Source organism: Sinocyclocheilus grahami, unplaced genomic scaffold (genome assembly GCF_001515645.1).
Source record: "Sinocyclocheilus grahami isolate Dianchi unplaced genomic scaffold, SAMN03320097.WGS_v1.1 scaffold345.1, whole genome shotgun sequence".
In the NCBI taxonomy this organism is placed as follows: Eukaryota; Metazoa; Chordata; class Actinopteri; order Cypriniformes; family Cyprinidae; genus Sinocyclocheilus; species Sinocyclocheilus grahami.
Genome location: NW_015505524.1, coordinates 1,170,699 through 1,196,584, shown reverse-complemented (window position 1 = coordinate 1,196,584; position 25,886 = coordinate 1,170,699). Strand labels below are relative to the sequence as shown.

At 38.4% G+C, this 25,886-nt stretch overlaps 1 protein-coding gene across 4 annotated transcripts in view; it reads left to right on the top strand.

Annotated features, from left to right (window-relative positions):
• LOC107548290 (tubulin epsilon chain) overlaps positions 1–24,710 on the top strand; it is a 41,334-nt gene extending 16,624 nt beyond the window's left edge. For 2 of the 4 annotated variants that reach the window (XM_016228926.1, XM_016228922.1), the window contains exons 6-12: positions 12,052–12,173; positions 12,256–12,443; positions 12,818–12,990; positions 15,400–15,540; positions 20,087–20,227; positions 22,447–22,621; positions 22,897–23,336. In XM_016228926.1, the coding sequence (XP_016084412.1) occupies positions 12,052–12,173; positions 12,256–12,443; positions 12,818–12,990; positions 15,400–15,540; positions 20,087–20,227; positions 22,447–22,621; positions 22,897–23,046 (1,090 nt within the window). In that variant the 3' untranslated portion in view covers positions 23,047–23,336. Of the gene's footprint in view, positions 1–12,051; positions 12,174–12,255; positions 12,444–12,817; positions 12,991–15,399; positions 15,541–20,086; positions 20,228–22,446; positions 22,622–22,896; positions 23,337–23,430; positions 23,588–24,691 lie in introns of those variants that run through there. The other 2 variants (XM_016228925.1, XM_016228923.1) reach the window with 2 other exon arrangements.
• Positions 24,711–25,886: the final 1,176 nt, after the last annotated feature.

Sequence of the window (25,886 nt, the reverse complement as noted above, 5' to 3'; positions counted from 1 at the left end):
TGTGCTGTTTAATGCATTAGACACGTGTTTTGCATAACTGACATGACACGAGTATACTTTTCCTCTGTAAATGTTAGAAAGTCATGCAAATATATCCATTTTGCTTGCTGTCAGGAGTGGGCGAGGCATACGCGAGTGAACGACGCTAAACAGACGGAGCGCAATAATTCTGAGTCAAATATGCATTTTGCTAAAATATTCGTTGTTGGACATTAAATGTGGCTTTTGTAGAATTTTAAACTTACATATAGTTGTATTCTTATGATAGCAGTAACTGTTAAAGGGTCTATTGTAATGGGTAAATAAAATGTAAGCTAATACAGTCCTAATTACTAAGCTTACTACTTAAAGGCACAATATGTAAGACTTTTTTATTAAAATATCCAAAAACCACTAGAACAGTTCCATATGTTTAAATGTTGAAATTAGCAATTTTAACTAGTGACACGGTGTCCATAGTGTCTGTTACGAAGCTGATGAGACGAGAGATGTGCAGATCCATATGCAAGCTTTTTATTAAAAGACGTGGTCACAAACACAGGCAGGGTCGAAACACCAGCGAACAGGTATGGTACGTACAAAACATAAGAGCAGTCCAGTAAACGGGCGTGGGTCGATCGACGGTGAACAATATCCAACAGGGCAAGGCAAAGAGAGATAATCCAGGTACACAGCAATAATCCAGTCAGGGGCAAACAGAGTCCAAATGGCAAGACGAAGGGGGTAATCTGAAATACACAGGCGAGAATCAAAACACGGGAAAAACAGGCAAGGCAAAACTATGAATAAACTGGGAAAGATAGAGCAGGCTCCGTAAAGTAGCTATCAATTAAACCGTGATAAACACTAAACAATACTCGGCGACTTGAGCAGGATCTGAGGCCGGCAGAGCAGGAAACCAGGACAGATCCGGCAGTATGGGTGGACGTGAGGACCACCACGACAGAGCAGGCGGAACAGCAGACCACCAGAGCCAGACAGCAGACCACCACGGCAGAGCAGAAGACCACCAGAGCCAGACAGCAGACCACCATGGCGGAGCAGAAGACCACCAAAGCCAGACAGCAGACCACCACGGGTGAGCAGGCAGAGCAGAAGACCACCAGAGCCAGACAGCAGACCACCACGGCGAAACAGAAGACCACCCGAGCCAGACAGTAGACCACCACGGCGGAGCAGACGGAACAGAGACCCCTGGTAGAGATTGGGACCTAGGGAAAACTGAGATACAAGAAACAGAGAGAGCATATATGGTCTAAAGGACCGAGGCAGGGAACACAAGAAGTTCATCAATATTTTCCCTGGTGACAACTGAGCGGGCAGACAGTTCATAAGCCAGTTCACTGACCGAAACTAGACAGGCAGACACTTCAAAATTTTACTCATTGACTGAAACTGGACAGACAGACAGTTCATAAACGGGCTCATAGTTTGCAACTGAATAAGCAGACAATTCTAAATTAGGCTCTTTGGTTGAAATGGAACAGCCATATGGTTCAAAATTATACTTATAGACTGAGACAGGATAGATTGACAGTTCATTAGCGGTTTCTTTGGCACTGACAGGGGTAACGGGACAGACATGGCTTGTAGTTTCTGAGCTCATGACAGGCAGGGTTAAGAGTTCAAAGGCGGATCTTTGGGCTGTGACAAGGCCACTAGAGCCTACAGGAAGCTCAGGTAAAGTTTCTGGGGTCGTAACTGAACTATTGGGGCAAATTACAGGTTCATTTGTTGTGACTAGACGGACAGACAGTTCACAATCAGCCTCCATGGCTGGTTCAACACGAGACAAGAGTTCATAAACGACCTCCATAGCCGTAACAGGACAGGCAGAGGGCTCACAGATGGCCTCCATAGACATGACAGGACAGGACTAGGATTCATAGATGGCCTCCATAGCCATGACAGGACAGGTAGAGAGTTCATAGATGGCCTCCATAGCCATGACAGGATAGGACGAGAATTCACAGACGGCCTCCAGAGACGTGACAGGACAGGCAGAGAGTTCATAGGCGGCCTCCTTGGCCGGAACAGGACAGGCAGAGAGTTCATAGGCGGCCTCCTTGGCCGGAAAAGAACAGGCAGAGAGTTCATAGATGGATACCACTGACACCTCTGGAGGTTCTGCAGCAGATGCCGCCACCTCTGGAGGTTCTACAGTAGTAACATCAGGAAACAGGGAGGAGTCAGTAACGGTCTCTTCGACCTCAACACGACAGGCTGAGAGTACATTGCTGGGCGCCATCACCACGCAAGGAGCTGAAGCGAACGCCTCCACCTCAGGAGGTTCTGTGGTGGTGTATGCAGCCCAAACACACCATAAAGCGATCCCCATCAAGGGAAGCGCTTCAGACGGGAATCAGTTCAGGAACAGGAGGGCTAGAGGGAATGGGTTTGGGGATACCAGCTGCGCGTGCAGACACTAGCAGTGCATCCCTCACACTGGATACCAGACTGGGATACCGAAGGACTGACCTTGATAATCTGGGTGTAACAGACAGGACGTGACATCACTCTGGATGATCAGCTGTGATGCGTCGTGACTCTGGATGATCAGCTGTAATGCGTCGTGACTCTGGATGATCAGCTGTGATGTGACATGACTCTGGATGAATAGCTGAGACGTGACGTGACTCTGGACGAACAGCTGAGACATGATGTGACTCTGGAAGATCAGCTGTGACGTGACGTGACTCGGGAATGGAAGCTGTGACTTGACTTGACTCATGAAGATCAGCTGTGACTTGACTTGACTCATGAAGATCAGCTGTGACTTGACTTGACTCAGGAATAGAAGCTGTGACTTGACTTGACTCGTGAAGATCAGCTGTGACTTGACTTGACTCATGAAGATCAGCTGTGACTTGACTTGCCTCATGAAGATCAACTGGGACTTGACTTGCCTCATGAAGATCAACTGTGACTTGACTTGCCTCATGAAGATCAGCTGTGACTAGACTTGACTCAGGAAGATCAGCTTTGACTTGACTTGATTCAGGATTGGCAGCTGTGACATAACTGGGCGCTGTTGTGTCCGCCATTTTGCGATCAGGCTCCGCTGTTGCCGCCATTTTGTGAGCGTGCTCTAGTGCGGCCGCCATTACACGAGTGAGTGCAGGGTCGCATTCCTCCACGACACCCACAGTGAACGATGAACCAACAGTCAACAAAGCATAGTCCATAAACTGACTGAGAGATGAGCGGGGACCCTCACGGATTAAACGTGATTTGAGTGGCTGATTAATGCCCTCACAAAAGAAATGAGCACACAGTCAGGCAAATCAGAATAATTAGCGACCTCTAAATACTCTTGAATATAGCTCTCGAGCGATCATGTGCCCTGCTCGAGAGCTAATAACAGTCTTGCTGTGTCCATACTTGGCCAGTGTCCTGTAGAAAGCTGCTGGATCCTTGTGTGGCAGAGTATTCTGTTACGAAGCTGACGAGACGAGAGACGTGCAGATTCATATGCAAGCTTTTTATTAAAAGACTTGGTCACAAACACAGGCAGGGTCGAGTGAGTGCAGGGGGCCCAGAACTATTGGGGGACCCACAACTTTCCCCCTTAGGATGGTCAATGATTTTGACTGAGGGGCCCAATAAAATGCACTATACTGAGGGCCCATAGAAAGTAGCAATGTCACTGCTCGCTCTCACAGCCTCAAGCTCAAAATCTGATTTTCCTCTGTGAGCCCCAAAAGAAACGCTTCCATTTTAGAGTTATTACAGTGTGAGAAGTTTAAAGAGCCGTGAAATGCCCAAGCACTAAATGCACTTACTGTGCACATCCTCGCTCATAATTTCACAGGCGTGTCCTTTTGAGGCACTGGTGACGTGGTGCCTCGCAGGGCAGTTCTTGCACCATCAACCAGTGAATTTGCATGAACAAGGGAGGCCAATCCTTTTCCTGGAGATAAGGACAGGATTGGTCACACCTTGTCATATCTGGAGGGTGTTCCTGTAGAGTCAGGTTCTGACACAGTGTTGAATTAACCTATGAATGAGAACAAAACAACAATGCACTCATATGTTGATGAGTGCTTGTTTAAAGGGGCTAAATGAGACCTGCATCTCCAGTTTAAAAAAGTACAAAGACATTTTTATCAGTCATAACTTCTAGACTAGAGAGAAACAGTGCTCAAACTTAACAAAGATTAAACTTCCTAATGCCAGGGTTTCCGAGGGTCCTTAAAAAGTCTTAAAAAGACTTAATTTAGTTGTATCAAATTTAAGGTCATGAAAAGTCTTAAATTGGACAAGAAAGTCTTATTATTTCAAGAGGTTTTAAATGTGGGGACGGAAAGACAAGAATTGTGATATCGCTTAATGTGACGATTAAACTCCAAAAAGCTATGATTTACTACTTTGTCGATCATCTTTTACTTTTCTTGAACGTGGTAGTTACCTTGCTGTCTATGGGAGGGTCAGAGAGCCCTCATATTTCATCAAAAATATCTTAAATTTTGTTTCGAAGATGAATGAAGGTCTTACGGGTTTCGAACAACACAAGGGTGAGTAATTAATGACATAATTTTAACCCTTTAAATTAATATAATAATTTTTGACTCATCTCTTTTCTTAAAAATGGTTTAAAGGCTGAAATGTGAAGTTTATCATTTAAAAAAAACTTTGTTTTTGTGAAAACCTGTATCTGAACTATAAATCATGCAGTCAGTCATTTTATGGTTTAATTGTTACCATAGACATTACCCTACCCCACTTATATGGATGATCCCATCCCTAGGAAGTCGTGGCCTAATGGTTAGAGAGTCGGACTCATAACCCAAAGGCTGTGGGTTCGAGTCTCATACCGGCAGCGATTGTAGGTGGGGGGAGTGAATGTACAGTGCTTTCTTCCACCTTCAATACCACGACTGAGGTGCCCTTGAGCAAGGCACCGAACCCCCAACTGCTCCCCGGGCGCCGCAGCATAAATGGCTTCCCACTGCTCCGGGTGTGTGTTCACGGTGTGTGTGTGTGTGTTCACTGCTGTGTGTGTGCACTTTGGATGGGTAAATGCAGAGCACTAATTCCGAGTATGGCCATACTTGGCCACATGTCACTTCACTCACCTCACTCACTAATGTTCTGGTTAAAACCTGTTTGCCTGCTATTGCACCCATTATAACGTCCATAATTAACTCCTCCATACTTACTGCCATTGTCCCTACATCTCTCAAAACAGCTTCTGTTATCCCGGTTCTTAAGAAACCTGGTTTGGATCCTAATGAACCAAATCATTACCGTCCCATATCCAACCTCCCATTCATTACAAAACTATTAGAACGGACTATTGCAACACAACTCCAGGCACATCTTCATAACAATAACCTTTACAAACCTTTTCAGTCTGGTTTTCACTAGAACCATAGCATTGAAACAGCCCTGGTAAAAATCACTAACGATCTCTTACTTGCAGCTTACAACAACCTTCTATTCATCCTGATCCTTCTTGACCTCACCACAGCCTTTGACACCATCTCCCATTCAATTCTTTTGGAACGTTTGGCAGCCATTGGGATCACTAATAACGCTTTAGTCTGGTTCAGGTTGTATCTAAACAATATAAAATATTTCATTCAGGGAAAAAAGGTTGCATCAAAAATTACAACAGTCAATCATGGTGTTCCTCAAGGTTCAGTGCTGGGACCATTGCTTTTTATCATCTACATATTACCTCTTGGTAATATTCTCCGTTATTTTGGGATCAATTTTCACTGCTACGCTGATGATACACAACTCTACCTTTCCACAAAACTAGGGATGCACGGCCCGATACTGAGCTCCTGTACTCGTACTCGTACTTGTTATGCCCTAATACCAAACGCCGATACCACACAGTATGTGTTAAGTGCCATATTCAGACAATGAAACTCCGACAACAGACAGCAGAATGGAGTTATTAGAGATTAAGGATGTCTACAAAGTATATGTATGCAATGAATATAATGTTAAACATTCAGTATTGACTGTATAGCTGATGTGCGCAAGCTGATAAGCAAAGCACGCTGAGTGGATTGAGCATGCGGCGGCGCAGATGCGCGAGCTTGTCGAGTGAATATACCTTTCTTACAGACATCATTGGAAAGTTTGTAGTTCGGTCGTGTACGTCAAAAACAAGTAAAACAATGCACAAGTTACTTAACGGTAGGGAGAGCGAGCGAGAGCGCGCGCAATTCTGTTGTGTGATCTTTGATGTTCGCTCACTTAGCACACGCATCATTTGGATTAAAACTAAATCGTAAAAATAAGACCATTTATAGGGGCATTCACTATAAACATCATTTATTTTTAACCTTAGGCACACTGTCATTAAGGCTAAGGGTTGCCCGACTAAGTATTGAAAGTTGTGTAAATACTGTCATACTAACAGCTGTCTAATTTTTGGTTGATTGTAATCCATTACATACCTTTCTATCAAAGTTATCTAACATTATCAAGCTGTATTTGTTCTGACACAGTTTAACTGTTATATTTTAATACCATTTTCTAAACTATAGCGAATAAACTGTGATAATGTGAGAAATGTTGAAGGTGTCTGAATAAATTTTGGTTTGACTGTATCTATTTAATAAATTAAGTTAACCAACTAACATTATACATACTCTTTTGGTTTCTGTACCCAATATTGTAAAAATTTACAAATGCAATAAAAATATTGGTATCGGTACTCTGTATCGGCAAGTACCAAAAATAAAAGTATCGGTATCGGGCCAGTACTGGAAAAAGTGGTATCGATGCATCCCTACACAAAACCAAACACTTCTCTTCCTCCCTCTGCCCTCACTTCCTGTTTACAAGCAATCAGCAACTGGATGTCAATTAGCTTTCTCAAACTCAACGGAACTAAAAGTGAAGTGCTCCTCATTGGTTCAAAGGCTACACTCTCCAAAACTCATCCCTTTACCATATCAGTTGATGGCTCTACGATTTTTACCTCCTCCCAAGTCAAAAGTCTGGACGTCATTATGGATAGTGCACTTTCTTTTGGCCCCCACATCAACAATATCACTCACATTGCATAATGCGTTTTTTAAATTAACTAAGTTAAAATATATTCAATTGCACAGTGGCTGTCATAACATGTTTCATAACAGATTAAATTAAACATACATTAAATAATTAAGACTAACAGGTAAAGTAAAATATAATGAGTATGTAGTTTAATATTTTGCGAAATGCTCTTCTCTAGACTTAATTTCTCTGGTGAACTAACGAGATGTGGACACTGATGACTTGCTGAGGTAAATTAAATGCTACGAGACATTTTGTTTACAAGCTGTTTTGTTGACGTGTTTCCATGGTTGAAACACTGATTGAGCGATTACATGAGGCATGAGATGTTAATTCATGTTTATTCGCGTTAAAACTAGTAGTACAGAGGAAGGAATGATTGCGTTCACTCGTGCTCTGCTCTGCCATTTAAAAGGACCCCATTTACACTGCATAAGTTTGCGGCGCGTTACGGCTCACACACGAGAACCGGAACTGATTGCGCCACTCAAGTCAATGCTTGTGTTTATACCAGAACGTTTCTGAACTATCCCAGAAGCGGCTCTCCGGGGCGTTTATACAGCGATCTGTCATGCCACATCAAAGACTGTCAAAACGCCATTTATTTTTTGAATTTCTTGGAGGAAAAAAAAATGCTATATTTGTTCAGTACACGTGCATACTGAACCGAAAGAACTGTATCGACAATTTTCGGTATGCATACATGTACCGTTACACCCCTAGTATCTGCATTTATTGCAGACATGAGAGAAGGAAACACTCTACATGTTTCAAGCCAACATTTAGGATTTTGCATGCATTGGTTTGAAAAAAATTTGATAGTTTGGGGGAAAAAAATACAATGCAATTAATTCAAATGGATTTGTATAATAAACTGATTTGCGTTGGTTATTGGCACAGTGTTGGTCATATTAATATCCTCATCATTATCCCTTATATAGCACCCAGCCTTATTTGAGGAGTAAATCATTAGTTTAATTTGCCCTGATGTAGTTTTTGCTCTTAAATCTCACAATACTTGAGCATGTCTTTGAGTTGCTCTTTGCTCCTAATAATCAAAGTGATTGAATGCATACCAGAAATAACATTATTATGGCTTAATCATTATGACACAATCTCATAACCCAACCTGTAACATGCATTGATATATTCAGGACACAAATAAAGCCAAACCTGTAAGTTCATGAGACACGCTGGCAGGTTTTTGACAGATGTTTATGCTTGAGCTAAATGAAAATCATTTGTCAAGAACACAAGAATACCTTGTCAAGAAAAATCCTCATTCCCTCTTCTATGAGATATGACAATATGGCCCCGTTTACACCTTGTAATATGTGTTTTAGTTGATCCAGTCACAGTGGACAATGCTAAAGACCAAAGGTCCGAAATGTTTTGAGCTTGTTCACTTTCAACCACATTGGGTCAAAACATGGTCACATTGCATTTGTAGCTTAAAAGCTTAAGTAGTCAATGGGGCTACTCAAGTTTAAGGGTTTAATTTTTTTCCCCCTCAATTTATTTTGTTGCTTGTGTTTTGACGAAGTATGCAGTCATGAAATCCTCATGACTGCATATACATTGTCACCCTCACCTCGAAATCCAATCACGCGTATGTAAATTCTGCTCGTCAACAACATGTCACAGATCACCTGAGATGGATCTTAATACCAGATGTAAACTGGGCCTATTTTACAGTTCCTCATGTGATTGACACACCCATATGCGTTTTTAGACTTCAAAAGCTCCTGACAGCCTCCAGGCATGTTACTGAACAGTCACACTTCATGGTTCTTGACTGTTTAAGTGGTTCTTCAAGGTCAATTGCTTGTCATTTTAGACAGATATTCATAAACTTTGATTTTGATTGAAATGACACCAGCTAATCATAACCTAAGGCCAAAGATGAGTCAAACAGAGTCAGACATTGTCACGTTGACTTCAGTTAACCAAAAATCATTTGGTTTAAAAGCTAAAATTGGTTAACTTTTAGAGGTCCCATATTGTCAAAACTGAAATTTCCTGGCTTTTTTCATGATAACCGAGGTTTAGGTGCTATTTAACTACCATATAAGTGTCAAAACAGTCAGTCCAATGGGCCACCTCCAGTTTCCCGTTTGTTTTGCTGCCTCCAGCTAGCGCTGTGATGTCGGCTGACCCTAGTTACCTGTGGTTGGCCTGGCCGTGCGTCACTCAGAAAACAACAGGCCAATCAGAAGAGAGGCTCATGAATATTAATTAAACAGGCCAAAATCGACCTGTTCTTAGAAGAGCTCTTGAAGAAGGAGCTGTAAAAAATATATTGAGATGGTTTTTGGTACTTATACCGCAAATATATATTCTTAAGGACATCAAAACCTAAAATAAAACTCCAGAAAGGTGTACAATATGGGACCTTTAAAACAAATACATGCTAAACCTAGTTATTAAACCACAGCCTTTCTATGCATAAATTGTTTATACTTAAAAGCATTTGTAGTCCTTCATAATATGGTTTTTATAGCCTGTGTACTGAGGCAGCATTTGAAGGAATAAAGATTGATGTCAAATTTTATCATAAGGCTACAAACATAACAAATGCATACAAAGATTATATGGAATTACATTTGTGTCAATAAAAATGAACGTAACTTTATAAAACTAAATGTAACTTTTCCAGAAACGATCAAAAATATACCATTACAAAAGAAGAAAAACACTGGGAAAAAAAAAGAACTCGGTCGCAAAAATGTTCTTCAAATATACTTAATTCTTTGTTAACAATTTTCAAAGATTCGTTTTCGCAAATCGTGGATTTTGAATGTGTTGCCACAGATTTAGCTTACGCTTCTCAAATTTTTGTTCACTATTTTGGCACCAACCTCTCATGAGGGCGGGCTTAACAACGGTCTACTCTCATTGGCTAGTGAGATTTTTGATGGACAGCTGCTTTCTGACATGGAAGCACAGACGTCAGTAGCGAGAATACTGGAAAGCTGTCACGCCGTGTTAAGCAACTTTTACAAACAAAACTAGTAAGTCTGATTCATATGAAATATTTTTTGCGTGATCAAGTGTTTTAACCAATAAATATCTCTTGTCTTACATTTATATCCAATTATTTAACACACCTGCACCACATTTAAAAAATAACACGCCTATATTTTTTTCCGTCCCAAACAATGGCAATAATTTTGTAATACTTTTAATTAATGTTTGAAAATATTATTTATAATGCTATATACATCTTAAAAAACTAAACTACATTTTATTGCAAATTTGAAAACGATATTAAAATAAAACAAATTTAAAAATGCAAAACTATAATAACCTTGCTTCACATATAAACTGATTAGGTTGTGGGTCATTTTGGAGGACACGTGAAAATGTTTTTGAGTACACTTCTTAAACCCACACAAAAAAGAATTGTGTAAAACCCAGTAAACTCTAGATTGACTTTAGAACAAAACATGAATATGGTAACATGCATAACATTAAATTGAACAATACGCTCTTATATGTTTTTTTTATTCATTAAACGTTTTCTTTTAAATTAAGCATTTGCAAGTGCAAGTTTGTTGCTTAAAGAAAAAAATGTCACATTTACAAAATCAGGTGATTGTGTTCACCCATCTATGCAAATGTATGTTAATGTAGACACCAAGGTTATTATAGTTTTGCATTTTTAAATTTGTTTTATTTTAATATCATTTTCAAATTTGCAATAAAATTTAGTTTCGCTTTTATTAGTTTCAGTAATCATTTTTTTAGTTTTAGTTTAGTTATTATTTTAGTTTTTAACAGATCACTTCCAGTGAGCAGACCAAAGAAAGACTTTAACCTTATTGACACAAACGTCTCGCTCAGAGTTGCCCAAACTCAGTCCTGGAGGGCCGGTGTCCTGCAGAGTTTAGCTCCAACTTGCCTTAACACACCTGCTGGGAAGTTTCTAGTATGCCTAGTAAGAGCTTGATTAGCTGGTTCAGGTGTGTCTAATTGGGGTTGGAGCTAAACTCTGCAGGACACCGGCCCTCCAGGACAGAGTTTGGGCACCCCTGGCTAGCTTATTCGTGTGCACGCTCTGCAGTCTGAAGACCGTCAAAGATTTCTATTTACAATTTGATTTGCAGCGTTGCGCATTATAGCCATTTGTGCAGCAGCTGAAGTGAATGACAGCTTAGGGAGTGCTCTTTGCTCGCTTTCTGTAGCCTATACAATTTTATTTTATAAGTTTTATTTTTAATGCTTCTATAAAGGACCAACGGTCACGTATAGGCCAACTGCAGAGTTTAAGGAGAGACAATCGCATTTAACAGTAAAGGCATATTTAAATATGTTCTTTTCATTTGTGAAGAATTAGAAGTGTGCGGTTTATGCACTTTTGTTCAAAATAGCCTGGCAGATTGTTCACAAGATGTAGGCAAAAGTTTTGTATTGTTTACAGAAAGGATGCGCGTTCTAATCGTTTTTCTGTTAATTATGTTGCGCTGCTTGTCTATTTTTCTTCAAAGCACCGACTTAGAATGCCTAATGTTGGTTTGATTTCTTGTTACGTGAGAAATAATTTTGCCTACCTGATTGTAGATTTACGCTGTAACGTAGTTTACACGCGCTCACGAGAGGTTGGTGCCAAAACCGTGAACGAAAATTTGCGACGCGTAAGCGAAATCTGTGACAACACATTCAAAATCCATGATTTGTGAAAACGAAACTTTGAAAATTGTTAACAAAGAACTAAGTATATTTGAAGAGCATGTTACATTTTTGCGACTGAGTTCTTTTTTTCATTTTCATAGTATTTTTCTTCTTTCGTAATGGCATATTTTTGATAGTTTATGGAAAAGTTACGTTCAGTTTTATAAAGTTACGTTCATTTTTCTTGACATAAATGTAATTCCATAAGATTAGTTCCAGGTTGGACAAGCAGAATTCCAAGATTTCCAATTTTTTTATATGTATCCTATTCTTCAATGAACATTTTTTTTTTAGTTATGTACTATGTTTTTTTTTTTGACTGTTCATCAGTGATGGATAATGTGATTGGTCTATGACTCTCAGGGCAGTCGGGCATCATACATATGGCTTGGTCTACAGAGAGCAGATTGTGGATCAGGTCCGCAAGGCTGCAGAACACTGTGATTGCCTTCAGTGCTTCTTCCTCATTCACTCTATGGGAGGAGGTAAGCTTCTGATGTCTGTCATGTTACCTGTGTTGGTGGTTGAAAAATATGGGCTGACCTAAGCGTACATTTGTGTGTTTAGGTACTGGTTCGGGGTTAGGCACGTTTGTGTTGAAGCTTCTTGAAGATGAGTTCCCAGAAGTATGTCGGATAGTGACCTCTGTTTACCCGACGGCAGAAGATGATGTCATCACCTCACCTTACAACAGCGTCCTAGCCATGAAAGAACTCACAGAACACGCAGACTGTGTCTTGCCGGTCGATAACCAGGTATCCCTCTCCTGGCATCATAGCTCTCAAATCCTATTTGCGGTCATGTATATTCTGACAAAGCATGTGAAGACACGTTGCACCAGATTTGACATCAGTTATGCTAAACAACATTCTTCACATGTCTGTTTATTACCAAATTAGATGGACTGCTTTGAAATATTTGAATAATGTCACATGCTTTTTTTGAGTTGTTTAAAACTTGACAGACCTTGTCACTGCTGTTTTTGCCTTGAGGAAAAGGTTTGTATCAACATTCTTCAAAAATTTTCATTTTTTGTTACACAAAAGAAGGGACATCATACAGTTTTGGAATGATGTCAGGGTCAATATATCATGACAATTTCAATTATTTTTCTCTACCATTATTCTAGTCTCTGGTGGATATTGTTGGTAAGATACAGCATATGTCTAACACTGGCAAACTGGGCTGTGCCATCAAGAAGAACTGTACCATCATCTCGGGACAAGGAGGGGTGGTGAAGGTCGAGAAACCTTTTGATGCCATGAACAACATTGTGGCCAATCTACTTCTTAATATTACCAGGTACTAAATGCTTTGTGAGAATGGACATTATCTACCGAGCTATTTTGTTCTGGTTTATAGTCTCCGATTGGTGGACAATTCTATTTGTGTTATGGTATATATGACACAAGATAGTTATAGAAGTTCACAGAACTGACTCAGCAACAGCTGAGGAAAACTGTTTCATCTGAGCATGTGGCAATTTACGCATTATCGTATCGCATATCGAATATCGCATTATTTAATGAGTTATCGCATGTCGCATTTTTCTTCAATATCGCACAGCCCTAATATATACAGTGCCTTGAGAAAGTATTCATACCCCTTCATTTTTTTCATGTTTTGTTATGTTGCTGCCTTATGTTGCTTTAAATTTATTTTTCCCACATCAATCTACAGTCCACTCTCTATAATGACAAAGCAAAAACACAATTGTCAAAACTTCATAAATGTATTAAAAATAAAAAAAAATGAAATAGTACATTGCATAGGTATTCATAATATAGTACTTAGTTGAAGCACCTTTACAGCATCAAGTCTTTTTGGTATGATGAGTCAAGCTTTGCACATCAGCATTTGGCAATTATCTGCCATTCTTGTCCTCACCTCTTCACCTCTCAAGCTCGTCAGGTTGGATGGGGGCAGATGCACATTTTCAGGTTTCTCCAGAAATGTTTGATTGGGTTCAAGCCCAGGCTCAGGCTGGGCAACTCAAGGTCATTCACAGAGTTGTCTATAAGCCACTCTTGCTGTGTGCTTAGGATCATTGTCCTGTGAACCTTCTGCCAGTCTGAGGTTCTGAATGCTCTGGACTGGGTTTACATTAAGGCTATCTCAATATTTTGGTGCATTGAGCTTTTCTTTTACTCTGACGAGTCCCTCAGTCCCTGCCACTGAAAAACAGCCCCTCAGTATGAGGCTGCTAGCAGTACACTTTACTTTTGGGATGCTACTCTGCAGGTGATGAGCAGTGCCTGGTTTCCTTCAAACATGATGCTTGGAATTGCGGTTCATCAGACCAGAGAATCTTGTTTCTCACAATCTGAGAGTTCTTTAGGTGCTTTTTTGAAAATTCCAAGTGTGTTTTCATGTGTCTTCACTGAGGAGAGGATTGAGTTTGGCCACACCGCCATAAAGACCAGATCGGTGGAGTGTTGCAGTGATGTTTGTCCTTCTGTAGGTTTCTCCATATATGATCATAGAGCTCAACTAGAGTGGCCATCAGATTCTTGGTCACCAGTCTAACCAAAGCCCTTCTCCATTGATTGCTCAGTTTGGCCAGGAGGCCAGTTCTAGGAAAAGTCCTGGTTGTTTCAAACTAAGAGTAATGGACCCTTTTCACAAGACTGTGATGACGCGTTTAATGGTCATCAGCATCGTAAATCCTTGAAAGTTTTTCATATTTGTATTTTTCTTTAAATGTATCTACATTTATAACACTATTCTTTGTATTATATCACCTTTGCATCAAATTACAAAAAAACAGTTAACGCTAATGCGAGGGTGTTTCTAATGCAGCATCTATGGGAGGGATGGTAAATTTGACATTGTTCTCTCTTTTGACAGCCATTATTTGAGCAACTGGGAATGCAAAAAATATATTTGTGGTGCTCTCCCATTCACTGCTCTTCAAGTTTACCCAACTATGACGACTTCCGCTGCTGAGAAACCCGGAAATGTGAAAAAGGTCCATGGAGACTACATCTTTCTGCGAACCTTCAATGCAGCAGAAGTTTTTCTGAACTCTTCCCCAGATGTGTAGCTTGATGCAATCCTGTTTTTGAGATCTACAGGCAGTTCTTTTGAACTCAGGGCTTGATTCACATTTTCAGCTGTTATACCTTTTATTGAGAGGTGTGCGCCTTTCCAAATCATATACATTCAATAGAATTTGCAACAGGTTAACTTTACTCAAAGTGTAGTAACATCTACAAGCAATATGAATGCTCCTGAGCTAAATTTCAACTGTCCCAGATAAGGGTGTGAATACTTATGCAATGAAATAATTTTTAAGTCTTTTTATTTGTCACAAATTTGCAAAGGTGTTAAAACCCTGTTTTTTGCTTTTGCCATTATGGTGTATGGAGTGTAGATTGATATGGGAAAAAAAGTGATTTAAAGCATTTTAGCATAAGGCAGCAACATAACAAAATGTGAAGAAAAAAAAAATGAAGGGCAATATTTTCGCAAGGCACTGTGTATGTGTGTGTATATATATATATATATATATATATATAAAAAAATATAATTTTTTTTTTTAATTAACTGGAAAATGTGGAAGTTCTAAAAATAAAAAGCTTATAGAAAACAATGTTACTGGCCATCTGTTGTCTTTAACTCTGTTTTTTTTTTAAGTAAGACATTTGATCACTAATTTTATTACATTTTCTCACTATTTTAATTAGATTTAATTAATTTCTCCTCTTTCAGTTCAGCACGGTTTGAGGGTTCTCTCAACATGGATCTGAATGAGATAGCCATGAACCTGGTTCCGTTTCCGCGGTTACACTACCTTGTGTCCAGTCTAACTCCTCTATACACACTTGCCGATGTCAACATACCACCACGCAGGTTTGTCATTATATATTTGTCATAATTTTTACCCACTTTCTCATTGTCTGCTCTTATACCAAAAGTGGTGCAAGGAAGGACAACCAAATTATTAAACCATTAGTTAGGGAGATTATTTATTAAGGAATGGTTGATTGTATTTATTCTGATTGTATGATTTATTGTTTATTATATTAATATACTATTGAATTATTGGCAAAGTGGCACAGAAATGTGAATAATTACCGTGATATACAGTGACAGCTTTCTGTGACAGCTGCTGCTCTCTGATGCATAGAATATATGTCAGCGACCAAATTTGCTAACTTAATTTCTTTAACTCCTTGCTAATATAGTGCACAAAATGTCCATAGTCTGTTTAGGGGATAGCAGTTTTCAACCCTGTTCCTAGAGCTCCTCAATGCTACACATTTTGAATGTCTCCTTTTTCTGACACACCCACTTCAGGTCTTGGGAGTTTCTTCTAATGAGCTGGTGAAAATATAGAGACTGTCGGTTCCTCGAACTAGTAAATACAAAGAAGGGTAATAATTTAATTGATGTTCAACAAATAAAAAAACAGATATAATAAAGACAAACAAATGATAAAGCTTGACTTGCTGAACATTAGATCACTTTCTACAAAAGCACTTTTTGTAAACGATATGATCACAGATCCCAAATTAGATGTGCTTTGTTTAACAGAAACCTGGCAAAAATCAGACAATTGCATTTAGGCCTGGGCGATAAAACGGTATCGATATTTATCGACGGTACACATGCTGAAATGAGTGCTGTGCCATGCCTGTGATGAGGAGATTGTGAATAAAGAATGAATATTAGTCGAATTTAAAATAAACATTTGCATTTGAATATTAAGTGTGCATCAGGGAGCGTCATCAGTGATGATGTAAGTGACGTTGTTGCATTTTAATGTTTTGTTAGTCTAGCCCACGAGATGCGCCGCTGCTGTGTTATTCATTCAAAATATTAGAGAAATATAGAAGCTCAATGTGGAAAAGATCTTGAATGGGTTAAAACCGAAACCAAGCCATTCACACAGAACGCATATTCAGCACATATTTTAGACGGACAAATATGACTGCTGCACTCGTGTCTCACAGAAGAGCTGTATAGAAAGCCATGCAAAGTTAAAACAGTTAAAACTTTTAGAAAACACGTCACAAATTTGTGGAGGTTTATTCCTGTTCACTGCGTCTCATGTTTTTAAAGGCAATCTGCGTTATGGGCGATTCGGCTCTTTGTATTAATTATATTATATAGTAATATAATTTTGTATATATAATTATATAATGCGCTGCATTATTTTGCTCATTGCGCCCTCCTGTGACCTCGGGAGACATTTAGACCTATTTGATAAAGACCTCTTTAATCTGCATATAAAACATTAAAACAAGCAACAGATATTTGTTTAATTTTTATTGTGTTTGATTGTTAAAACAAAAAAAATATCTGTTGCTTGTTTTAATAAATTGTGTTAATTATAAATACAGTGGTTCAATTAAAAAAAAATTCTATTGCTTTTTGTTTTAAAAAAGGTTATAAAAAATTTCAATAATTATCGATACAGAACGATATGAAACATTATATCGTTGATAATTTTTTTTGCTATATCGCCCAGCCCTAATTGCATTACTCTAAATGAGTATTTTAAAAGGTTATTGTTATTAACATGAGCCTCGTCTGAAAGACAAAGGTGTTCTGTGAAAGAAACAATGATATCTGGTTGAAAACAACTCTTTCGAGGGTTTTTGCTATGAATGGAAGGAGAGAGACAGGTCTGTAGCTATCTGTAAGTGAAGTGTTTAATGTAGGTTTTTTGAGCAGTGGGGTTATCCAAGCCTGCTTGAATGCAGTGGGGAAGGTGCCTGTGAGGAGAGATGTATTGATGATGTGTGTGAGTGCTGGTAAAAGTGTAGGAGAGATTGCTTGGAGGAGGTGTGAGGGGATTGGGTCTAGAGGGCATGTTGTAGGATGGCTGGAGAGCAGAAGATTTGATACTTCTGTCTCAGTGAGGGGACAGAAGGAGAAGACGGGAGTTTTTGCAGTGGGTGGGTAGTTGCAATGCTACAATTTATAGTAATATTTTTAGTATTACTCAGAAGTCTGGTTTCAGTTCCTCTGAAGTGATGGTGCTTAATATAATGTTAATTGGTATACGAAATAATTTTCTGATTTTCCATCTGAATTAGTACTGTCTACAGAGAAGTCTTAATTGTCGGTCATTTTTACATCCACGTAGATAATGAAAAATATGCATTAGGACCAGGTTTTTTAGACATCCTAAACTATTGGAATTAGACAACATGCGTCAGGACCCACTCATTGTCGCAATCATACTTTAGATTTAATATTTTCACATGGATTCATGTTGATGATGTTGAAATTCTGCAGCAGAGCGATGACTACATTCATGTTTTTTCCTACCTGCTGTGTTATATAAAATGCTATAGATATAAATGTGACTTGATTTGACCTGAATCAGGTGTGTTTGATTTAGGCGACATGCAAAATGTGCACTGTTGGTGATGCTCCAGGAGCAGGTTTGAAAACCCCTGGTTTGGGGGTTTGCACTATGTGGGGACTATCCAGCTCTGCAGCATCTTTTTTAAAAGCATACACTCTACAAAATGCTGGGTTAAATACAACCCAGTGCTGGGTAAAATGGGGACAAACACAGCAATTGGGTTGTTTTGACCCAGCATTTTTTTAGAGTGTAGATTGTACAAAATGTAAAAATATACAAAATATGCTACTACATGCAACACGTTTCTGGTCTTCCACATTTGCATGTAAGTGAATGAAATGAAAAGTGTCGTGTGAGCTAGTGATGGGAATTCCGGCTCTTTTTAGGGATCTGGATCATTTGGCTCAGCTCAGCAAAAAGAACCAGCTCTTTCGGCTCCCAAATGGCTATTTATTTAGTACCCCCTCTGGCTTTTTTAATTCAGTAAAATTTGTCAATGTTTTGACCTATGTCTGGTATGTGTGCACAAATATATCTAAATTATTCAACTTAATTAAACTAAACTATAAAAAAAAAAAAATTCAAACTATAAAATGACACATAATATTCAGTTTTGTTAATTCACACTATAATTTAGATTTTCACAATTCAAATTCAAATAGTTTTGTCATATTTCTGGCTCCATAAACCTTTCCAAAATACCATAATTTTTTGGCATAAAAACCAAAAATCAAATTTATGTAAGAACTTAAAACAGAGCGATTGATCTGGGAAACATCTGATACATGTCTTAGAAAAAGCAGATTTACATACATTTTAAATCATAAACATCTTCAAGACATTTTCTAAACATCACTGTTTCCTGATCCTGGTAGAGTAGACTACAATGCCGGCTGTTCTGACTCACAGACTGCAAGTACGTTTTTTATATTTAAAGAATTTGCCACTGATTCAAACGCGATTTTTTTTTGGGCAGTGTAGAGTAGCGCTTGTTGTTTGTCAATTTTCCGATCACAAATGCAGACATGGTTTTATGTTTACGCGGCGCGATGCAACGCAGCGCGTAAAAAGACAGTATAAGTCATTATAATCCGTAATTATGTCCCTACTGGATGCAACAAATACCTCGTTTATAATGAGTTTTAATGTTTTTTTTCTCTCGTCGCTCTGGCCGGACAGGGCATCATCAGAATGGTGAGGGGCGTGACATTTCCGTCACACGCTTGAGGTATTCGGCCAATCACAACGCACTGGATAGCTGGCCAATCAGAGCACACCTCGCGTTTCAGACCGATGAGTTTTGTACAAATCTACGTGTTTCAGAAAGGCGGGGCATAGAGGAGAAACAATAATGTACAGTATGTGGAAAATAAGTGTTTTTAACCTTAAACCGCATAAACACATTTCATTACACCAAATACACAAAATAATGTTCTTTTTAGCAACATCAAATGACCCCTTTAACATCTGATAAGAAACGTCTTGGAGACATATTGCAGATGAACAATCTAAAAAATACATCTTGCAGATGTAAATGCAGACATTAAATATACAGTATGTGATGTATTCAGTTTATGTGCTCTCGGGGTTGTGAATTTTCCAAAACACAAACTACAAATCATACTCAAAATTTAACATGGTGTGCCATATAACAGATAAAAACTAAATTACAGTGTGCAAAACAGAAGCATGCAACAGTTGTATCGTTATCATGTCGATGTGTATGTGCTTGCGACCAGTCGCGAGCGAGAATCGTCACCTACACATCAAAGCAGCATAATCAGTACATGAAGTGTGCGTGCCAACAAGCAGTAAGTCAAAAATCAGTCCATTATTTTGTCACTAGTGTGAGCTTCCCTTTAGAGCTGAACTCTGCAGGACAGTGACCTTCCAGGACTGAAGTTAAATAGCTCTGCCACAGATAACCTTAGAGGGTGCCTGCTTGTTACAGGTCCTTGGAAAATATTCCCAGGCGTCCTCATGCCAACAGCCCTGCATGGAAGGGAGAGATTTTCAATGGAAAAATCTCTTATAGTGTGTTTTGTCATCACAAAATGAATGCTGTGCTGTGTTCTGTAGGCTGGATCAGATGTTCTCAGATGCATTTAGTAAGGAGCATCAGCTAATCAGAGCCGACCCCAAGCACAACCTGTATCTGGCCTGTGCTCTTATGCTGCGTGGAAACGTTCAGTTGTCAGATCTGCGCCGGAATATTGAGCGGTTTGTCTCTCAATTATTTTAATTCACTCTTCTTTTGTCTATTTTTCTCTCTACTCTTATAATATAAAATTTTCTCACTCTGTGACTCTGTCCAAACCCTAGTAAGCTGCCTCACTGTAAACAATCTACATGCAGCTGGTTTCTATTCATGCACTCTGTGATCTCATGAAAGTGATGTATAGTGCAGGGATTAAAGTTCTTAGTTGGGACAATGGATTAACATCAACTGGATGCATGGCATAGGGGCTATGTGTCAGATCATTAAAGGGGGCTTGAGGCAAATTCAAGATATGGGAAAAAGAAAAGCCCAGCACAACTAAAGTAGATCAGTTTTGATTGTCACTAATAAAGTGAAATGTGAAAATGAATAAAAGGTGTCAAGCTAAGTGTATATTCAGAGCTGCTCACATTGCATCAAATATTTTTTATGCATTGTTTTTTGCAGAATTGAGCATTGCAACCAATTACCCACTGTATATGTTGAGCACATGAATGTACTGACCAATCAGTGGCATTTAGAAGTAGAAATCCCCTAAAAAACACCAGAGAGTGCATGCTCACTAAATGAATTCTCATCATGAATAACAAATTGCAGATACAGATTTTGCAATGCAGACAGCTTCTTTGATTATAAAGGGAGTTTTTTTTTTTTGTGAGTGTGCAGATCTCGTGCCGAACAGAAATCACTGGACATTGGCCACTTAAGGGATGGGGAATGCTGGCTTTCTGTATATTTCCAGTTTCAATATCCGTTTAGTTTTTTATGCTACTAAGATAACCAATATTAAGTATTGGTTTTATCTTGTAATGTGTAAAAACACGTTTTGTTTGTTTAGCTTAAAACATTGTTTGGTGTTACAAGGTAAATAAAAAACGTATGATTGTTTGATTGAGTGAATGACTAATATAGTGTTAACTATTGGAAAAAATATCAGTTTTATTTCAGAGACTGATAGCTTTGAAATAAAACTGATACTTTTTCCAATAGTTCAAGTCAAGTCAAGTCTGCTTTATTGTCAATTCTTCCACATGTACAGCACATACACACAGAGAATTGAAATTGCGTTACTCTCAGACCCTTGGGTGCATACAGATAACATAAATACAGATTAAATACAAAATACAACTATACAAAATACAACTATACAAATAAGGTAAAATGTAAAAATATATATATAAAGCACAAGGCATATGGAGGATAGAGTGCAAACCAGTAAAGTAAACAACAGTGCAGATATAGTGATGTAGTGCAAAAAAATGATTTGTAGTGCAAAAGAGCTTATTTCAGACTGATTAAAGGGACAGTGTGTGTGTGTGTATTTGGGTAATATGCGCGCTTGGAAACAAATAGACGCGACGAATGCGTACAAAAACACTGCGACTCAAGGGACAAAAAACACGAAAACACCTTTCTGTCGGGAGAGAGAGAAGCCGCAGCGTGTGAACGCGCCGCCATCTTGGATCAAGTTAACACTTCAAATACGATTATGACTTTTCTGTCAGTATTTTTTTGCTTTAATCCCTGAAAGTGAGACCAAATAAGAAGGGAGTGTCTTGACAAAATCCAAACACAGGAGATGCATTTGGAGTGCATTTTAAAGGGTGAGTTCACCCAAAAATAAAATTCTGTTATCAGTTACCCTCAAGTTATTGCAAACCCATAAGACCTTTTTCATTTTCCAAACAAATGAATATATTTTTTATGAAACCTGAAAGATTTCTGTCCATCTATTGAAAGTCTATTCAATAGGTCTTATGAGTTCGAATGAGTGTGAGTAAATGATGAGGGTAAGTATCTGATGACAGAAATGTCAGAAAGTTTTTTGGTGAACTATCCCTTTTAATGCCAGGTGGAAATGATAATGTGTTTCGACTGACCACTTGTGATCGGATCACTGAGGACTTAATACCAGGTGTAAACAAGGTCATAAGAGTACTCTTAATCACAGTACTCCTTATAGGCACAAATCTGGGTGAAATAGTCATTATTAAAACTATATAGATAACTCTTGCACTGCCAATTTTTATACTTTTTTTGTACCATTTTATGCATGAAAGTCTACTCTTTGAAGCTGGCTTTGTATTAGAAGCACTCCTATTTTGGTAAGCTCTGTATGCTAATAGAAATATATGATCTGTATATAATCCAAGATCATGTACTTGAGTCTCTCTCCATTTTCAAGTTTAGAATAATCTGTTTTTTTTTATATTTTATCTAGGCTGAGGCCCACCCTTCCGTTTGTCCCATGGAATCAGGAAGGATGGAAGACTAGCCTGTGTTCTGTCCCTCCTGTGTGTCACACTCATTCTCTGTTGGCCTTAGCCAACAACACTTGTGTGAAATCCACCTTCTTTGAACTAAGGGAGCGTTTTGTGAAGCTCTACCGTAGGAAGGTGCGTCTCTAAGCACCACAGCATAGCATATCATTAGCAAATTACATTATATTTTGATCATTTTTAATGCACAGACATGCACTGGTTCTCTCAACAGTGACAGAGATTTTACTAGTATAGGCACATATATATATATATATATATATATATATATGCACAAACTTTTGAAATGTTTCATTTAAAATAAAAGCTAGATGGATTGTAGCTGTATAGACATGGCAGTATGGATATTTGTGGGCATTGTATGTTAATGGTTTTTGTCGTGTTCCTCACAGGCTCACTTGCATCACTATCTAGCAGTTGACGGCATGGAGTTGGCTGAATTCAATGAGGCACTGTCATCTATCTCAGCTCTAATTGAAGAATACACTCACCTGGAAAGCCCTCTCATGCCCAACGCTCCCAGACTCACTATCGCCACCTGACCCGTGTGTATACTAGACAAAGGGATCAAACATTTCTACACGTACATAAAATAAATTGTTCATATGGACCAGTGTTTTCTTGATGTAAAATGTCTCTATTTTAGAAGCATAGAAACAGTAGCTCAGCCAGTTAGAGTGGTATCTGATTAGGGATGTAACGATGTACCGCGAGGCGGTTGAACATCGATACAAATATGTGACGATTCAAATTGGTTGATTTGTTAAATGAATCGCGATACATTTGGGGGTGGGGGTTTATATGAATGTATCTCTGAGGGGACTTCAGAAAAGTTTAGATGGTATTTTCTTTTCATCTAGTCTCTGTATAATTCATATTATAATTATATATTATTTATACAATTATATATTCTGCTTTGTTTACAGTGGTAACCAAGGAAACGCTGTATCGCTGCTGTTCCATAAGCGCCACCTGCTGTCAGAGAGTGAATCTGTTGCAATTTCATTCAATCAATTTCATTTACACAATGGAGAAAAAAATTGGCAAAATGGGGGAAAAAATGCAAAAAAACGTGTTCGGTATTCGGCCTTCAGCCCAGTGTTTCATTTTGTTCGGCTTCGGCCAAGAATTTTCATTTCGGTGCATCCCTAATTTCTGTTTCACAAAGAAATGTGCAGCATTTTGTCCAAGCAATAATAAAAGGACACCTAATTTTCTTTTGCTTTTTAAAAATGTGAGAAAATTATTTAGTTTATGCCTTTATAATCAGTTGGTGCAGGGCATCCGTAGATCACTAAAATATTCTTGTCCAGCTCTTGCCGAAGACCTGCTGATCAACTAAGGCCATATTATTGGGGTAGTCAGACTACCGTAATAATCATAATAAGCGTGCACCCTATTTTTTGTTGCAACTGACTTGACGGGAGTTCAGTACTCAAGAGTAGCCTTTTTTTTTTAAATTCACCTTGTATTTTGAATAATTAATTTTAAAGAGCCAATCTTTAGATGGAGCAGTTTGTTGCATTTATTTGCACTCCATTTTTTGCACTCTTTCTATAGTGAATGTTTTGTGTATTGTGTGCGTGCTGATAGAGTGAATATGTCCTGTGTATGGGCACTTTTATCTGTGCTGAATGCGGGCGAAATTTTTGTCTTAATTATAAAAATAAGACTTTTTGAAAAAGTCATGTCATTTTGTTGAATCAGTGTCAGTACTGATTCAATCAGTATCATTGTCAATTCATAGTGCACATCCCTGGTAGTAATAATATGTATTATATGTAGCTAGTGTTATATTGTAATGCTTACAAAAATTTTATTTAATAAATTAATCAGAAATACCCAAAAAATAATTAAGCATCTTTCTTTTTGCGATATATTACAAGTTGGAAGTCACACAGCAATGTGCCAGCTACCAGTGGGACTGTGCAGGCTTCTGATAGTTTGTCCCTAGTAATATTATTTATGATATTAACTTTCCTGTACTGCACTACATTAATGCTCTCCTTTGTTGATTCCTTCTACAGCTGAGGGAAATAGATTAGATTAGATTAGAGTCAACTTTAATCTAAATATTCATCCTTCATGAATATTCCTTTTTCTGTAGTGACCTCTAGTTGGTTGAACTTTGCTCCAGAATAATAATAACATACATACCTTTATTTTATTTATTAATTTATTTTTCAGAAGTATATGCCATTGCTTAACCTCAGAGCCGATGGTAGGATCTGTCTTAATTGTCAATGTTATCCCACAAGTTACATAATCAAAAACATAATCTACTCAAATATTTGAATGCAGACACATCCATGTATGGGTGATTTCACGGGTGCATGCGAAGTGTCAGAACACAATTCATAACAGAAAACAAGTACATACTGCATTATCTGCATCGAACCAAGGGATGCTTTGTATTTCCTCTTTGAGATCAACTACTGTCTTTGTAAAGCAGCAGTTTGAACCTTGCCATTAGTTATTATAAAAGCATATAGCTACCTGAATAACAACACATTCAGTTTAATGGCACAGACAGTTGAAGGTAACTCTGTCTCATTCAGTTACCAAGGTTTATTACAGAATGCACATTAAGTATTTACAACAGGACAGTAAAATAGAAATGTGTTGACAAATCATTTGTCTTTGTTCAGATACTTGCATAGAGTATTTCTGGCCATACCTGTACATATGGTATAGCTTACATTGAGCATTGGGCACTTCCTGTTTGTCTGCATTTTATATTAAGTGCAGCTCTGAGAACATGTCATTGGCATCATTACACTTCCTCTGACACACACAGGAAGTGATCCACTGCATCCTCCAGCGTACGTTAGATCCCCCTTTGCAGTGGAACTCTATGTTCACCATTTTGGACTTATTGGGAATGCAGCAACGCTTATCTGTGCAGGTGCCGCAGTATATCGGGCGGTGCTTCTTAACGCTGGTGCAGCCAGACAGTGAGAGCTTCTGTGCTTTACTGGCCTGGAATTTGGTTCTGCAGGTTTTCCCTCTTGGCATCTATGCATGAATGAGGAAAGAAAAAAATCGGTTCCTTTATTGGTTATGATTTTGGGGTTCAAAAATAGAACTTTGGAAAAGTTCCGACTTCATTAATTTAATTGTAATATACCTGCGCATATATATATATATATATATTAGTGCTGTCAATCGATTAAAAATAATTAACTAATTAATCGCACATTTTTCTGAAATTAATCGTGATTAATCCCACTGAACATTAAAGTTTTTAAATATACTTTTATATTGCAATAATTTCACATTCAATCTTCAAATTAATGTACAAACAACATAAATGCAGTATATTTTTTATATTCGTTTAATGGCATCTTTTTTATGACTGAAGGCCAGTATCAATGATACCAAT